At 63.4% G+C, this 14,712-nt stretch overlaps 2 protein-coding genes across 2 annotated transcripts; both read left to right on the forward strand.

The window, feature by feature from the left end:
- The first annotated feature begins 1,383 nt into the window (after positions 1-1,383).
- On the forward strand, positions 1,384-4,776 carry MC1R (melanocortin 1 receptor). Its single transcript, XM_045575930.1, has one exon. The coding sequence runs from the start codon at positions 1,941-1,943 to the stop codon at positions 2,934-2,936; it is 996 nt and encodes a 331-aa protein (XP_045431886.1). The 5' UTR covers positions 1,384-1,940; the 3' UTR covers positions 2,937-4,776.
- Positions 4,777-5,710: 934 nt separating this feature from the next.
- Positions 5,711-12,853, forward strand: TUBB3 (tubulin beta 3 class III). Its single transcript, XM_036422515.2, has 4 exons — positions 5,711-5,847; positions 10,162-10,270; positions 10,696-10,806; positions 11,496-12,853. The coding sequence occupies exons 1-4, from the start codon at positions 5,791-5,793 to the stop codon at positions 12,569-12,571; spliced, it is 1,353 nt and encodes a 450-aa protein (XP_036278408.2). The 5' UTR covers positions 5,711-5,790; the 3' UTR covers positions 12,572-12,853.
- Positions 12,854-14,712: the final 1,859 nt, after the last annotated feature.

A 14,712-nucleotide genomic window follows, 5' to 3' on the forward strand; every position in this document is an offset into this window, starting at 1 on the left:
GCACAGAGGGAAGGATACAAACGGCCTCAGAATTATCTGACTTCCTTACACTTTCCCCCGTGACCGTAACGAATCACAAAGTGGACTTTTCCCCACTCGGCTGTATCTGCTGTCTCCCTCCCACAGTCCTGACAGGCGAGGGCATGAGAACCAGCGGGAGGCCCGAGGCCTCCCAGGAAGAGGCTGTGGTCACCTGCCAGCGGCTGCCCAGTCTCATGCCCTTTGAAGTCTCAGGCTGGGGGGGGGCACGGGCCCCTCAAAGGCCTCCTTCATAGAGCCGGAAACAACAGCCCTGAAGAGTGGTGACGGGCAGGGCCCTGCTCACCCAGCGGAAGGCAGTCCTTGGGGGCGGTGTGGCAGGAACCGTGGACCCTCACAGCTGCTGGGACCACCTTCCTGCCACAGCACAGCCTCATGGTCCTGCCCTGGGCCCTCTGGGGTCCTCCACCAAAGGGTCTCGGAGTGGGGGGAGGGCGCAGTGCGGCCCGTCCTGTGCCTGCTGCCTGTGGAGCTGGGAGAGGCCTGTCCTTCCATCCACACACGGGGAGCGGAGACTGCACACTCAGAAACAGGCTGCTGGGAAGTGGTTTGGCCACATCCACCGAAGCTGGAGATCGGCCTCAGGCCACGAAATCCCTTGTCGCCCAGAGGGACGGTGGCTGTTCACCGGAGCCTGGCAAGAGCGCCCTGGACACTGGAATTGGTTGGGAGCTGCACATACAACAATCAACCAGTATCTGTAATGCTTTCAACAATATAAATAAAATTTTAAAAAGCAACCAGTGAATGCCTAAATAATTGAAACAACAAACTGATGTTTCTCTCTCTCCCTTCCTCTCTCTGAAAATCAAGGAAAAAAACAGACCTCCCCAACTCTCCTGCCCCATCTGCACCCCCAGCCTCTTACCTGTCTAGTCTCCTCACTTCCCCTTCCCTCTCTGCCTACACCTCCAGAGGAGGTTTGTGGTCAGATGCCATCCTCAGTGAGAAAGTGCTGGGGTGGCATGAGGCCAGCCTGGTGCCCACGGGCACTCTGGACCCACGTTCCCACAGCGACCACGTGAGGTCTGTCTTGGAGTGGCTCCTGGCGTGGAGCCTGTGGTGTCCTTCCCGGTAGCTCTGAGCCAACCCCTCCCTCCCTCCAGCCAAGATGACAAAGCTTATCTTCCAGCCCATGTGGCCAGGCTGTCCTCGGGCAGTACTCAGCAAAGGGACTGGGGGCCTTGGGGACGGGCTGCCCTCAGTGAACATCTAACGGAGTGGGGCGAGGGCTGGGGGTGGACGGCCAAGGCCAAAGACTTCCTGAGGCAGAGCAGCACCACTGGCCTCAGGAACAGGAGGCCTCCAGGAGGTGGTGTTTGCCATGGTCTGGAGGAGGGTTTGAATGTCTGGCAGGTGGCGAGGATACCCACACAGACCTCTGGAGCCGAGGCCTGATGGCGCTGGCTGGCAGAACACGGTGACTGCAGTGGCTGTGAGCAGGAAGGGGAATGTAGGCTGTGCCGGAGTCAGCGGCCTAGGGAGCCGAACGGCCCTGGTGCCAGCCTGCCGCCTGGTGGCAGCAGTGGTGCCCAGGGTGCTCTGATGAATCCCTGGGCACACGCCCATCATGTGGCAGCCCTCAGGAGGAGGGGCTGAGCGGGCAAAGTGAAGGATGTAGAGAAAGGGTCCATTCTTCCTGGGCCTCAGTCCTGCCTGGCCTGGGAGGCGGGAGGCAAAGAAATGTGAGGGCCTAGGCGACCACTCCAGGGAGAGGTGGGGAGTCGGCCAAGGGCCCAGCAGGCTGGTGCTGGGGAGCTTGGGGTCCTGGCTGGGAAGTGACCAGATTGGTCGAGAAGCAGGGGCACCTGGGCTGGCATCTGTCCGGCCAGGGAGACGGTGAGTGTGGGAGGGCCCTGGGGGTGCATCGGGCCCCACTGGGGGCACCATGAGCTGAGCGGATGCCTGCAGCAGGAGGCCCCTTCCCGCTTGCTGGGGGGACGATGCTTGCACAGGGCTCACAGAGGAGGCTGCTGGGCATCCTCAACTCCACCCCCCCAGCCACCCCCCACCCCGGACCGGCCCCAAACCAGACAGACCCCTGGTGCCTGGAGGTGTCCGTTCCCGACGGGCTCTTCCTCAGCCTGGGGCTGGTGAGCCTGGTGGAGAATGTGCTGGTGGTGGCTGCCATCGCCAAGAACCGCAACCTACACTCACCCATGTACTTCTTCATCTGCTGCCTGGCCGTGTCGGACCTGCTGGTGAGCGTGAGCAATGTGCTGGGCACGGCCGTGGCGCTGCTGCTGGAGGCGGGCGCGCTGGCGGCCCAGGCGCCCGCGGTGCAGCAGCTGGACGACGTCCTGGACGTGCTCATCTGCGGCTCCATGGTGTCCAGCCTCTGCTCCCTGGCCGCCATCGCGGTGGACCGGTACATCTCCATCTTCTACGCGCTGCGCTACCACAGCATCGTGACCCTGCCCCGGGTGTGGCGGGCCATCGCGGGCATCTGGGTGGCCAGCGTGGCCTCCAGCACCCTCTTCATCGCCTACTACACCCACACGGCCGTCCTGCTCTGCCTGGTCAGCTTCTTCGCGGCCCTGCTGGCACTCATGGCGGTGCTCTACGCCCGCATGCTGGCGCAGGCCTGCCAGCACACCCGGGGCATCGCCCGGCTGCACAAGAGGCAGCGCCCTGCCCCCCAGGGCCTCGGCCTCAAAGGGGCTGCCACCCTCACCACCCTGCTGGGCATCTTCTTCCTCTGCTGGGGCCCCTTCTTCCTGCACCTCCTGCTCATCGTCCTCTGCCCTCAGCACCCCACCTGCCACTGCGTCTTCCGGAACGTCCCCCTCTTCCTGGCCCTCGTCATCTGCAACACCATCGTGGACCCGCTCATCTACGCCTTCCGCAGCCCCGAGCTCCGGAAGACACTCCAGGAGGTGCTGCAGTGCTCCTGGTGAGCGGGCGCCGAGGGCCACGGCCAGGTGCCTGCCGGCTGGGGGAGGGGAGCCATCCCATGGCCCGCTCCTGTGTGGCCGGGCAGTCACTGGCCAGGAAGGACAGACTAAGTGATCGCCGAAGGTGTGGGCGCACTGACCCTCTGGGCCAGAGAGGAGTCAGCAGACATCTCCAGGAGTTGTGGGGGTTACGGGAAGCTGGGGAGATGGGGCCACAGGCACAGGGCAGGCCTGGGCTCCTGGACCGACATGGCCCACACGGGAGACATCCCCCTGCACCCAGAGATAGGCGAGGACCCACCTGAGCCCGCCCATCGGGAGGTGAAGTCCGTGGCTGGCAGAGCACCGAGGACCTCAAGAGAAGGGACTGTGATGAGCAGGACCGCGCCTCACGGGGAAAGGAGTGAGGTCCTGTCCCGGGCAGGGGGACGTGTCCGCAGGAGCCGCAGTGGGCACGGGGCTGATCTGGGGCTTGTGGTGCTGGAGAGCTGGGGGCTCGGCCCATTTGTTTGCACCACACAGGCCCCTCAGATCGTGCCCACCACTGCCTGCTCAGGCCGAGGCCACAGCCATTAGTTGGAATTAGTGACCAGTACCCGGGGCCGGGAAGCATCTGGGAATAAATGCTGTGCTTGGAGCAGCTCCATGGCCGTCCATGTTGGCTCATTGCAAAGGTGCTTGATGCTTGAGGGTGGAGAGCCATGGAGTGGCCTGGTGGGAGTGAGGTAGGTAGAGTTATATATCCCAGAACCCCCACAGGGCCCAGCATGCCTGAAGCCCCAGCCCCGTTGTACCTGCTCTGATGCTGCGTCTGCCTTCTCTGTAAATGTGAACCCGGCCCCGGGCAGCCGGAGGGAGGAGTCCTCCCCAGGCACCTCCATGGGGAGGAGGCTGACTGGTCCCAGCTGCCCTCGGCTGCAGCAGAAGCAGGACCTCCGTGACCCTCTGTGACCTTGGCCAGAGCACAGCCGGCCCTCCTCCTGGCCTGCTCTGGGTCACCCCCAGGGGGTCCAAGGTGCAGGGTGGGTCAGGACGGGTTCTCGTTCCTCCAGCCCTACCAGCCCTGGCAGATATTCGAGCCAAGGCGGCCCAGAATGGGGCGAGGCTGTCCAGTGGCTGCAGGCGGTGTCCCTGGGATTGGTATCAGGGGTGGGCCCTGCTGCATGGTGTTGGGGGCCCTGAGGTCCTCCCTGTGCTGAAACTCGGGGCCTCTTTCCGGGGAGCCACTGGTTCCTCCAGACGCCGAGCATGCAGCCAGCCCCATTCCTGGTACAAGCTGCATGGAGGGGAAAGTGACGGCATCAGCCAACTCCCAGGTAGTTCTAGATGCGTCTGCAACCGCCTGAGCAGTCTCCACCCCACCCTGCTGGCAGCTCCAGCCCTGACTGCTGCCTTGGGGCTGGGAGCTGGTTCCCGGCAGGGCCAGCCTTTCTGGAAGATGGACAGGACGGCGAGTCAGCCTGGAGCCCTCTGGGGATGGAGGGGAGCCGGCTGGTCTGACTCCATTCCACAGGGAGGCCAGCCAGAGGGGTCCTGCCCTACGGGATGCTGCAAAGCTTCTGCTGCTCAGACAGGGAGGCACAGCCAAAAGCTCACCAAGGACCCCCTGAGTGGGGACGGGCGGAGCCCCAGTGGCCAGTAGCCAACCACAGAAAGCCACCTCATGGACATGCGGGGGAGGGGCTTCTCTTGAGAACAAAAGACCCGCTTCTAGGCTTGCCAAATCGGGGAGCTTCAGGAGGAGGGGGGAGAGCGGGCCGGACACGGCCACACCCCACCAGCCCCCTCCTGGGCACACACTCAGGACACAGGTGTGCCCGAGCTCTCTCAGCTGACGACGGGACGCCCTGGAACCACAGAAGGACCTGCTCTAAGGTGTCTTCACTCCATGTCCGAGCCCAGGAGAACGGGAAGCCCGTGGGCCTGTGTGTGGGGCACAGTGTCTGTCCTCACGTGTGGGGTACAGGACCCCTCCCGGCACCTCTGACTTCCCCAGTTTTTCCTGCAGGAACCTCAGCGCACACAGCGCTCCTACACGCGCCCCTGCCCCCACTGCCTGGGCCCCACGTGGACGGGGGGTCCAGACCCACAGATGACATCGGGGAGCAGCAGGACTGCACCCCCCTCTGTGGGTCCCTCCCTGGTGTGTCCTCATGGCAGTTCCCGGCACAGCATTCCCTGAGCCACTAGTGCCGCCTGCGGGCACTGCCTGGCGGGGGTGGGGGAAGGACCGGGGTGGGAGTGGGGGGGGGGCCACACAGCAGGGCCCTGGGCAGCAGCAGCGGGCAGGGGTGGGGGTGGCTCCCCCACTGCAGAGGGGGCCGCCACAGCCCTCCCGCACCCACGGCCACGCTGGCTCAGGATGTCTTAGCCCTGCGCTGGCTGTTGGGCCTTTTTCCTCTCCCACCCCAGCCCCAGCCCCAGCCCAGCCCCTGCCCCTGCCCCAGCCCAGCCCCTGCCCCTGCCCCAGCCTCTGCGGGGTCCAGAGGAGCTCAGGTACCTGGCCGGCCCCCCCGTGCATACACTGGGAGCGGGAGGCGTCCGCCGCCCCCATTGGGGAGGGAGACGGGGTCCGCCCCTAAGCAAAGCCGGTGGAGCTGAGGGATAGCGGGGCGGGGTCCGAGGACAGAGGGCCTTCCATTGTCCTCCCTGGTCCCGCAGACCCTCTTCCCGGGAGGGAGCGGCCCCGCCCGCCGCGGAGACAGACGCGGTGCAGAGGCGCCGGCCGTGCCGCAGCGGCGGCGGCGCCCCCATTGGCCGCGGAGACGCCGGCGGGCGGGGCCGGGCCTATAAGAGCCGCGGCGGCCCGGGCTCCGCACCGCCCGGCCCTCCGCTTCCCGCACCCGCCGCCGCCGCCATGAGGGAGATCGTGCACATCCAGGCCGGCCAGTGCGGCAACCAGATCGGGGCCAAGGTGAGGCCGCCCCGCGCCCTGTCCGAGCCAGCCCCGTCCGAGCCAGCCCGATCCAAGCCCTGGGGAGGGAAGAGGAGCCCCGGGGAGGGAAGGAGAGCCCTGGAGAGGGAAGCGGGAGCACCGCCGACCTCTAGCGCAGTCGCCCCGGAAAACCGATGACTAAGTGCCGGGCCGCCCTGACCCCCCGCCGCCTCTCTCGACCCCGCCGGCCCCGCGCCCCCCACCCCGGCGCCCCTCACCCCCACCCCCGGGGACCAGCGGGCTGGCGGGGCGTGGCTGCACCGGGTCCCTCTCGGCCTGGGCTGGGCGGGGGGCGAGCTGGGAGGGGGGTGAGCTGGTGTGAGGGAGGCTCATCCTCTGAGCACGATGCCCCCGCCCCGGGGACGGGGTCTTCCGAGCGGCCGGGGCGCCTGGTGACCCCCGTTCTGCCGCGATCACCCCCGGCGGCCCGGCCCCACCCCGTTCCTTTGTTGGGTGCGGGTTGGGCCCGGACTCGAGGTGACCTTGGTCCAGGACCAGCCCCTCCCGCAGCGCAGCCCCCCTGGGCGGACCCCCAGCAATGGCACCCCGAGTCTTGGTGGGACCCCGAGTCTGGGATGGGACTGGGAACAAAGCGCCTCCGGGCGCCGGGAGCTCATTGCGCCGCCCCTCCGTCCATTGTGAGCCCCCCGCCCAGCGGCGGAGACCGAGGCGGGAAGACGTGGCCCGTTCCCGGGAGGCGATGTCAGGGCACCGGGTCCGGGAGGCTGTCGGGGTCCAAGGTCACCCCGCCCGGGCCGGACCCAGCCCGCCGCCCCCCGCCCTTCTCGGTCCCCGCGGGGCTCAGGGCGGGGCCCCCCCGGCCCCGGCACCATGGGAGGGAGGAGCGGGGCTCGGTCAGGACCACGGCCAGGGCCCAGCGTGGACGCGGCCCAGCGGATTCCCCGAGGAGGCGGCGGGGGCTGGAGACACGCCTCGGAAAGAAGGGGCCCAGGAAAAGCTTCCTCTGGAGGCTGTTGCCGTGGAAACGGCGAGAACAAAAAGCTAATTTCTACGGGGCCGGGGCACCCACGTGGCTGACATGTAAATTGCAGCTTGGGCTCCAGGGCGGAGGCCCTGGGATGGGTCCCGGAGGCGGGATCCGAGGCTCCCAATCACGGAGGACACAGCTGCGCTGCCCGGGGCGGGGCTGGGGAGGGGAGGCCTGGGGGATGGTGGCCTCAAGCCCAACCGGAGCTCCGGGCCGTCCTGGCAGCTGCCAGACCAGGTGGGAGGGGCGGGTTCCAAATCAGCACAAGGTCCAGCCTGCTCTGAACATCTGCTCCTCGGAGGGCCAGGGGTCCCCGGGATGGGGGTGGGGGTGGGGGCAGCCCTGAGCCCCGCGGGCCTGGGGGGGAGGGGTCCATGCCTCTCCCTCCCTCCACAGCCTGACGGCCTCCTCTGGGGACAGAGGGGTGCACCTGCGGCTGCTGGCCACATTGTCCTCTGCAGACAGAGCGTCTGCTCGTGACTTTTCATTCCTTTCGCATTGACTTCTAAATGTATGTTAGATTTAACAATTAGTATCTGGTCATTTTAAACACATCAAACAAGAGAGACGTGCGTTGGCCGGAGAGGAATCATTGCTTCCTTTTCTGTCTTCCGCCTCCCTGCCTGGAAGATCTCCAGAGACCAACCCTGGAGCAAGTGCCCAGAGCCCCCTCCCTCCACATCCCCTCACTTCCCCCAGGTCCCCCCACTTCCCCGAGGTCCCCCAACTTCCCTCAGGTCCCCCAACTTCCCCCAGATCCCCCACTTCCTGAGGCCCCATCTGGAGAGTCTGCCTGCCCACCACCGGCAGCTGCTGACTGGGGCGGTCTGGGCACCTCTTTCCTGCCTCCAGTCCTGAGTGGAGCCTGGATCGGGCTGCTGGCTCTGGGGAGGGTGGGGTGGGGAGGGAGGGAATTTGGAGCGATCTGGACTAGGGGGCTATGCTCCTGACTGGGACCGTACGGGTTGGGCTCCGGGTCAGGGATCCGCTCCAGGGTGGGTGACAGGGTGTGGCCCTCCCCCAAGGATGAGAAAGCTGCTCTCCCCGGACGAGGAGGAGTTTAAATCTATGACATCAGGATGCACGGGGCACCCTGCCCCCCACCACCGGAGCGAGAAGCCCAGAGACCCTCCCTCCGCCCTCGGGAGGCAGGGCCACCCTGGGCCTTTGTCTGGGCCTTTCTCCCTGCCGCAGGGCGTGGCCGCGGGGGGTGGGGCTCCCAGCCAACCAGAGGGGTTTCCCTATCCTTGTCCCGCCCCTTCCCTGCGCCTCCTTGGTCCGTTACAATTGGGTTGGGGGCGGGGCTGGGGGGTGAAGAGTGGGGGAGAGATTTGGGGTCTTGGAGGGGCTTAAACCCCGGGAATTGGCCAGTCCCCGCCGCCCCCCGCCCCATGCTGCCCGCCCCCTCCAGCCCCTCAGCGGCGGGCGAAGGATCAGCACCTCGGACAGCGCTCTGGCCCGTGTCTGACCACCGGACACCAGGCAGAAAACTGGTGAACTAGGAGCCTGCCTGGACACTGGGTCTGCGGCCCCCTGCCAGTTTCCTGACCTGTAGTGGTGATCGTAATTATTTATTATTTAATGTAAAAATTGTACTTTAGTATTTATCAAATGTTACACAGTCTAATTAGATCTATTTAATGTTTTAAATTATAATCTCTATTCGTTTTAATTACAAACACAGTTATTAACATATCCCCCTTAACAAATGGAAACAGTGCAGGTAAGGTTGTGCCACTTAACCACCTCCCCTCCAGATCCCCCTCAGCGGGGGTTTCATTTTTCCAGCTCCTGATCTCCAGGCCTTTGTGGAAAGTACGGCATCTGTCCTGAGGTTTCCTTTGTTACTCTGTTATTTCTGTGTCTTTTCCCCGAGGATATGTCTTTTTTTTTTTTTTTTTAATCTTCACCTGAGGATATTTTCCCATTGATTTTTAGAGAGAGTGGGAGAGAGAGGAAAATCGATGTGAGAGACACATCGATTGGTTGCCTCCTGCATGTGCTCCGGCCAGGGCCCAGGTTGGGGAGGAGCCTGCAACCAGTCTGACTGCAGGACCCTTTTGTCTGCAGGCCGACACACTATCCACTGAGCTACTCTCAGTTTTTAAACAATTTAATCTTTATTATTATTGTTTTGCATGTGAAGTTAACACGTGCACGTGACAAAGAACTCCAAAAGAACCAAAGGGCATGCTGTGATTAGAGGTCTCTCCCCCAACCCAGAAGCATGGGCCGTGGCACCACTGTGTCTGTGTGTCTGTCCGAGGCTTCTATGCTGTGTCTGTGTGTCTGTCCCAGGCTTCTATAGATAGATACTAGGAAGCTCATGAAAACTGAATTATGGTTGATTTTTTAACTGGGCAGCCTTCTCACTGCACATGGCTCCTATGAAGAGGCCTGTTGCTTCTCGATGACCTCACCCCCATTCAGCTTCTGAAAGGAATCCTGAGGAGCAAAAGGGAGGGGCACTGGGCCAGTGGCCATAGCATATGACCTCCTGCCTGCAGGGGCCAACCGGAAGTGCCCTTGGGGGAGGGCAGAGCTCTGTCCAGCAAGGGACTTGTCCTTGTGCAGACACGTGTGCTCCTAATTCCACACAGCACTCAGGCTTCATCACACACTGTCACACACTCCCGCAGGTAACTCCACGCTCACAGCAGCCTGTTTCCATCCTCACACCCATTAAAAGGATGTGGACACTGAGGCCCAGAGCATCTTCAGGACCTGCCCACGGTCACGTGGCTGGGAAAAGGCGGTCCAGCTCTGAGCCTTGGTCCTGGGCTGCTCCCCTGGCGGCTGCAGTCAGGGGAGAGGAGTGTAAGAAATCCTGTGGGTGCCTGCCCAGGAGGAGCGTGAGCCCTGAGGGTTAGGGCTGTGCCAGCTGTGGACGGAGAGGCTGGGTGACCTGGGCAGGTCACTCCCCACTGGGGCCTGTGTTCCTGTGGCTAAGGCTGATGGCGTCGGGACACTGCTGGGCCCTGTCGCTGGCCGTCTTCGGCCCTGAGGGCACAAGCATCGTGGACTCTGTCCCCTTTCTGTGCCTCTGTCTCTTCGTCTGAAAACGGAATAATAAAAGCCACCCAAAGGGGGTGCTTGTTGGTTACTCTGGTCAGCAAGTGCAGAGCTGGTTTGTGTCAGCCGAGTCTCGAACTCCTCGGCGAGCTCTGGCCCCGTGGACATGACATTCATTACACTCTCCTGACAGATGGCGGAGCTCAGGGCTCTCCAGAGTCTCCCCCAGGGGCTACTGCAGGCTTTGGGGCCCAGTCTGTCACAGCCCCTGCTGACCCCCATTTCCCCTGCAGTTCTGGGAGGTCATCAGCGATGAGCACGGAATAGACCCCAGTGGCAACTACGTAGGGGACTCGGACCTGCAGCTGGAGCGCATCAGCGTCTACTACAACGAGGCCTCTTGTGAGCACCCCTCCCTCCCTGGGGGCTGGGGGACACCTGGGCTGGGCCCCCTGGACCTGCCCTCCCATTGCTGGGCTGGCAGGTTCGGTGTATCCGGGGACTCACCACAGTGAGGTCAAACATGTTCTCGGCCACAGGCACGTGCACAGTCCAGGGGTCCGACAGGATCCGGAAGGTCCCTTCTGAGTCCTCCTGAGGGTCCAGAGCAGGGGTCGCCTGGAGGGCTCAGGCAGGGAAGCTTAGCGTCTGGTGTGGGATGATGCCCACGTTGAACTGGAGACATTGGTCTGGGCTGCCCAGTGTCAGTCCCCATATCACATGTGGTTCCAGCCCTCTGACCCAGAGTCCAGTGGGGGCAGGATTTAGAGGAGGGAGAGCCCTGAGCCTCCAGGATGCTCATCCCCCACTCTGCCCTCTCCCCTCAGCTCACAAATATGTGCCCCGGGCCATCCTGGTGGACCTGGAGCCCGGGACCATGGACAGCGTCCGCTCTGGGGCCTTCGGGCACCTCTTCAGGCCTGACAATTTCATATTCGGTAAGTTTCTCTCTGGGCAGACCCTGCACCGCAAACCTAGGCCAACGGAAACAAAAGGCCACAGCCCCCTCCCCCCTCTACAAACCTGCAGGCAGAGCTGACCCCCTTCTGCAGCTGACACTGGAGACCGGAGAGAGGCTCTGTGCAGGGAACAGAGCCACTGTGCACTTCAGTTAGAGCTGTGCAACTCAGAACTAAGGACTGGGCCCTGTGGGACTGGTGGCCCAGAGGCTGGAGGGAGCTCATGAGCATGTCACTGGGGTCCAGAGGCGGGGTGATCCTGTGCCCTTAGGGCCTCCCTCACTTCTTCCTTCCGGAGCTTAGCACCCCCACCAACGGGCACCAGTCCAGTCCAGACCCAGAGCTGCAAGGGCCTCTGGGATTGTAGTTGATGCTTCGGGCACAGCCCAGGAGGGTGGGTGGGCTGAAGGGAAGGGAGGATGGCTTCACCCAGGACCCCAAGCAAGACAGAGCAGCGGCTGCACTCCAGGTACACAATTTCTGACCAGAGCCCTTCACACAGTGCCATGCAGGAGCACAGCTGGTGTGGAGAGCCGTGGGGAGAGGAGGGGTGGACCCCCGCTTTTAGAGGGAAAGCGGGCACAGGGCTGCGACAGGGGCCCTTTGGGGTGGGACGTTCAGGTTCTGGAGGCCTGACCCTGTCCGTGCCACCTTCTGACTCCCCGCAGGTCAGAGTGGGGCTGGCAACAACTGGGCCAAGGGGCACTACACGGAGGGCGCCGAGCTGGTGGACTCCGTCCTGGACGTCGTGCGGAAGGAGTGCGAGAACTGCGACTGCCTGCAGGGCTTCCAGCTGACCCACTCTCTGGGCGGGGGCACCGGGTCCGGGATGGGCACCCTCCTCATCAGCAAGGTGCGGGAGGAGTACCCCGACCGCATCATGAACACCTTCAGCGTGGTGCCCTCACCCAAGGTGTCGGACACGGTGGTGGAGCCCTACAACGCCACGCTGTCCATCCACCAGCTGGTGGAGAACACGGACGAGACCTACTGCATTGACAACGAGGCCCTGTACGACATCTGCTTCCGCACCCTCAAGCTGGCCACGCCCACCTACGGGGACCTCAACCACCTGGTGTCGGCCACCATGAGCGGAGTCACCACCTCCCTTCGCTTCCCCGGCCAGCTCAACGCCGACCTGCGTAAGCTGGCCGTCAACATGGTGCCCTTCCCGCGCCTGCACTTCTTCATGCCCGGCTTCGCCCCGCTCACCGCCCGGGGCAGCCAGCAGTACCGCGCCCTGACGGTGCCCGAGCTCACCCAGCAGATGTTCGATGCCAAGAACATGATGGCCGCCTGCGACCCGCGCCACGGCCGCTACCTGACCGTGGCTGCCATCTTCCGCGGCCGCATGTCCATGAAGGAGGTGGACGAGCAGATGCTGGCCATCCAGAGTAAGAACAGCAGCTACTTCGTGGAGTGGATCCCCAACAACGTGAAGGTGGCTGTGTGCGACATCCCGCCCCGAGGCCTCAAGATGTCCTCCACCTTCATCGGCAACAGCACGGCCATCCAGGAGCTGTTCAAGCGCATCTCCGAGCAGTTCACCGCCATGTTCCGGCGCAAGGCCTTCCTGCACTGGTACACGGGCGAGGGCATGGACGAGATGGAGTTCACCGAGGCCGAGAGCAACATGAACGACCTGGTGTCTGAGTACCAGCAGTACCAGGACGCCACGGCCGAGGAGGAGGGCGAGATGTACGAAGATGACGAGGAGGAATCCGAGGCCCAGGGCCCCAAGTGAGGCAGCAGGGTCCAGGCCGCGAGGCCCTCCCGTAGCTGCCAGCGCCGCCGCCCGCCACTGCTCCCGCTGCGCTCACAGCACACCGCCCGGCCCCCGAGTGTCTGTCCTCTGTACTTGCAGCGCTCAGCTCTGTCTTCCCTCCGTAGGTCACTCCCATTTCCGTGTCTCGTGTGTCAGCTCTGGGTCTGAAGTCTTATGTGTGGGCTTTTTTTTTTTTTAACTTGTTTGTGTTCATATTTGGGGGAGGGGGGTACTTAATAAATTAATTGCTGTCAGATACCCCTCCCTGGTGCTGGAGATTTCTTTCTATTCCGGGGAGTGGGGCCCAGAGGGTTGAGGAGGGTCGGAGGGACCTGGGCAGGGCAGGAGTCCGCGGTCTCCGCGGCGGGTGGCTGAGGCCGGCCTCTGCTTAGAGCCTGCAGGTGTGGGATGATGGCCAAGCCCCCAAGGGGCGCCTGGAAGTGATGGAGGGGAGATGGGCCTGGTTTGGAAGAGCATCAGCTCAGAGCCCAGCCAGGATCTCTGAGGGCTTGGAAACAACCCCTCGTCCTGCAGGTGACGCTCATTCCGGAGCTTTCCTCCGGCTCCCCTGTGCGCTGTGAGAGGCAGGGAGGCCGTGCTCCAAGGAGAGGTAGGCAGGGAGGATGCCAGCACCCCTGAGAAAATGTGTGAAGGGTTGGGGCTTGTGGGGGGCGGGGAGTGGGGGGCCAGGGGCTGCTGGTGGCCACAGCACCCAGGCGCAGGCTGGCAGGGAGTGATGGCGGCCCCTTTGCCCCCTAGTGGTCACTTCCTGTGGCTGCAGGGCACCTGTTGCCCAGCACGGGCGCCTGAAAGGTGGACCTTGGCTGCCCACTGTCCTCCACAGGGAGAGAAGCGGACGCCCACGAGGTGTGAGTGCCCCGGGCTCACGCTGGTTGTATGCAGAGCTGCCCCGGGCCCAGTTACCTCCTCCCTCAGCCCCCAAACCGCTCCCTCCCAGCAGGAGGGCGGCTGCTCTCTGTGGGAAGGAGGGAGCTGGTGGGACTGGGACTGAGGGCCCTGATCCAGACAAGGACACTGAAGCCGGGAAAGGGCCAAGCTGTGCCGCAGCCACAGAGAAGCCGTTCTCGCCACTGATGCTTGGAGACGCCTGCAGGGTGCAGGCAGCTCAGAGACCCTCTCCTCTGCTCAGCACCCACATGAGGTGGCAGGGCGGGGTGGGATGGGATGGGGTGAAGTGGGTGGGGTGGGGTCTGAGCCGGGTTCTCCCTGCAGCGTGGTGACATAGTGACGGGAACTGGAGGGCTTCCCCCACAGCCGGGTTGTCCACGGCTCAGGTTCTCTAGGGTTCTGAAAGGAGTGAGACACCTGCTTGATGCTGACCCAGGTCTTCCAGCTCCTAACAACCACAGGAGCTCTTGCTGGGCCCAGGCCACTGCCTTCGGCCCTCCTCTCACTGGGCCTTTGCACCACTGTCCGCTTTTCACGGCAAAGGAATGAGTTCAGGGAGGACGTAGCCAGCAAGTGGCAGAGCCAGGGTCCGGCCCAAGGCTGTGCCCCCTTGATGTTGCTTTAAATGGCTCCCGATCACACGTCCCTCCCGAGCACCAGTGCCCACAGGACCTCATCTCTGCTCACATCACTCAGTCCCCCTCTTTTGGCCACCTGCCCTGGAGGAGCTGGCTTTTCTCACACGGAAAGCAGTGAGAGCAGCAGGTGCCATAATAAGGTTGCAGTGTCAGCTCCTCTGTGTATCTGTTATCATTATTATTTTAAAAAATGTATTTTTATTGACTTCATAGAGGAAGGGAAAGGGAGAGAGATAGAGACATCAATGATGAGAGAATCACTGATCTGCTGCCTCCTGCACGGCCCCCCAATTGGGGGTGGAGCCCACAACCCGTGCATGTTCCCTGACCAGGAATGGAACCTTGACTTCCTGGCTCATAGGTCAAAGCTCAACCACTGAGCCATGCCAGCCGGGCTGTGTCTGTTATTATTAATGAGGGGAGTTTTTTGCAGGGACACATGGGCAGGAGGGCAGGAGGAGCCAGCTCAGGGGCTGCTTCGTCTCAGAACCTCCTAGAAGCCCGACACCCTGCAGAGTGGGTGACCCTATGGAGGGTGTTTTGGGTCAGCCATCCACTGGCTGTCTTGCCCAG

Source organism: Pipistrellus kuhlii, unplaced genomic scaffold, assembly GCF_014108245.1.
Source record: "Pipistrellus kuhlii isolate mPipKuh1 unplaced genomic scaffold, mPipKuh1.p scaffold_m20_p_70, whole genome shotgun sequence".
Classification (NCBI taxonomy): domain Eukaryota; kingdom Metazoa; phylum Chordata; class Mammalia; order Chiroptera; family Vespertilionidae; genus Pipistrellus; species Pipistrellus kuhlii.

Excerpts from the sequence above, each read along its gene's own strand:
- MC1R (XM_045575930.1), top strand. The coding sequence starts at position 1,941 with ATGCCTGCAGCAGGAGGCCCCTTCCCGCTTGCTGGGGGGACGATGCTT.
- TUBB3 (XM_036422515.2), top strand. The coding sequence starts at position 5,791 with ATGAGGGAGATCGTGCACATCCAGGCCGGCCAGTGCGGCAACCAGATC. Across the intron at positions 5,848-10,161 it reads GCAACCAGATCGGGGCCAAG|TTCTGGGAGGTCATCAGCGA; the intron begins GTGAGGCCGCCC and ends TTTCCCCTGCAG. Across the intron at positions 10,271-10,695 it reads CTACTACAACGAGGCCTCTT|CTCACAAATATGTGCCCCGG; the intron begins GTGAGCACCCCT and ends CTCTCCCCTCAG.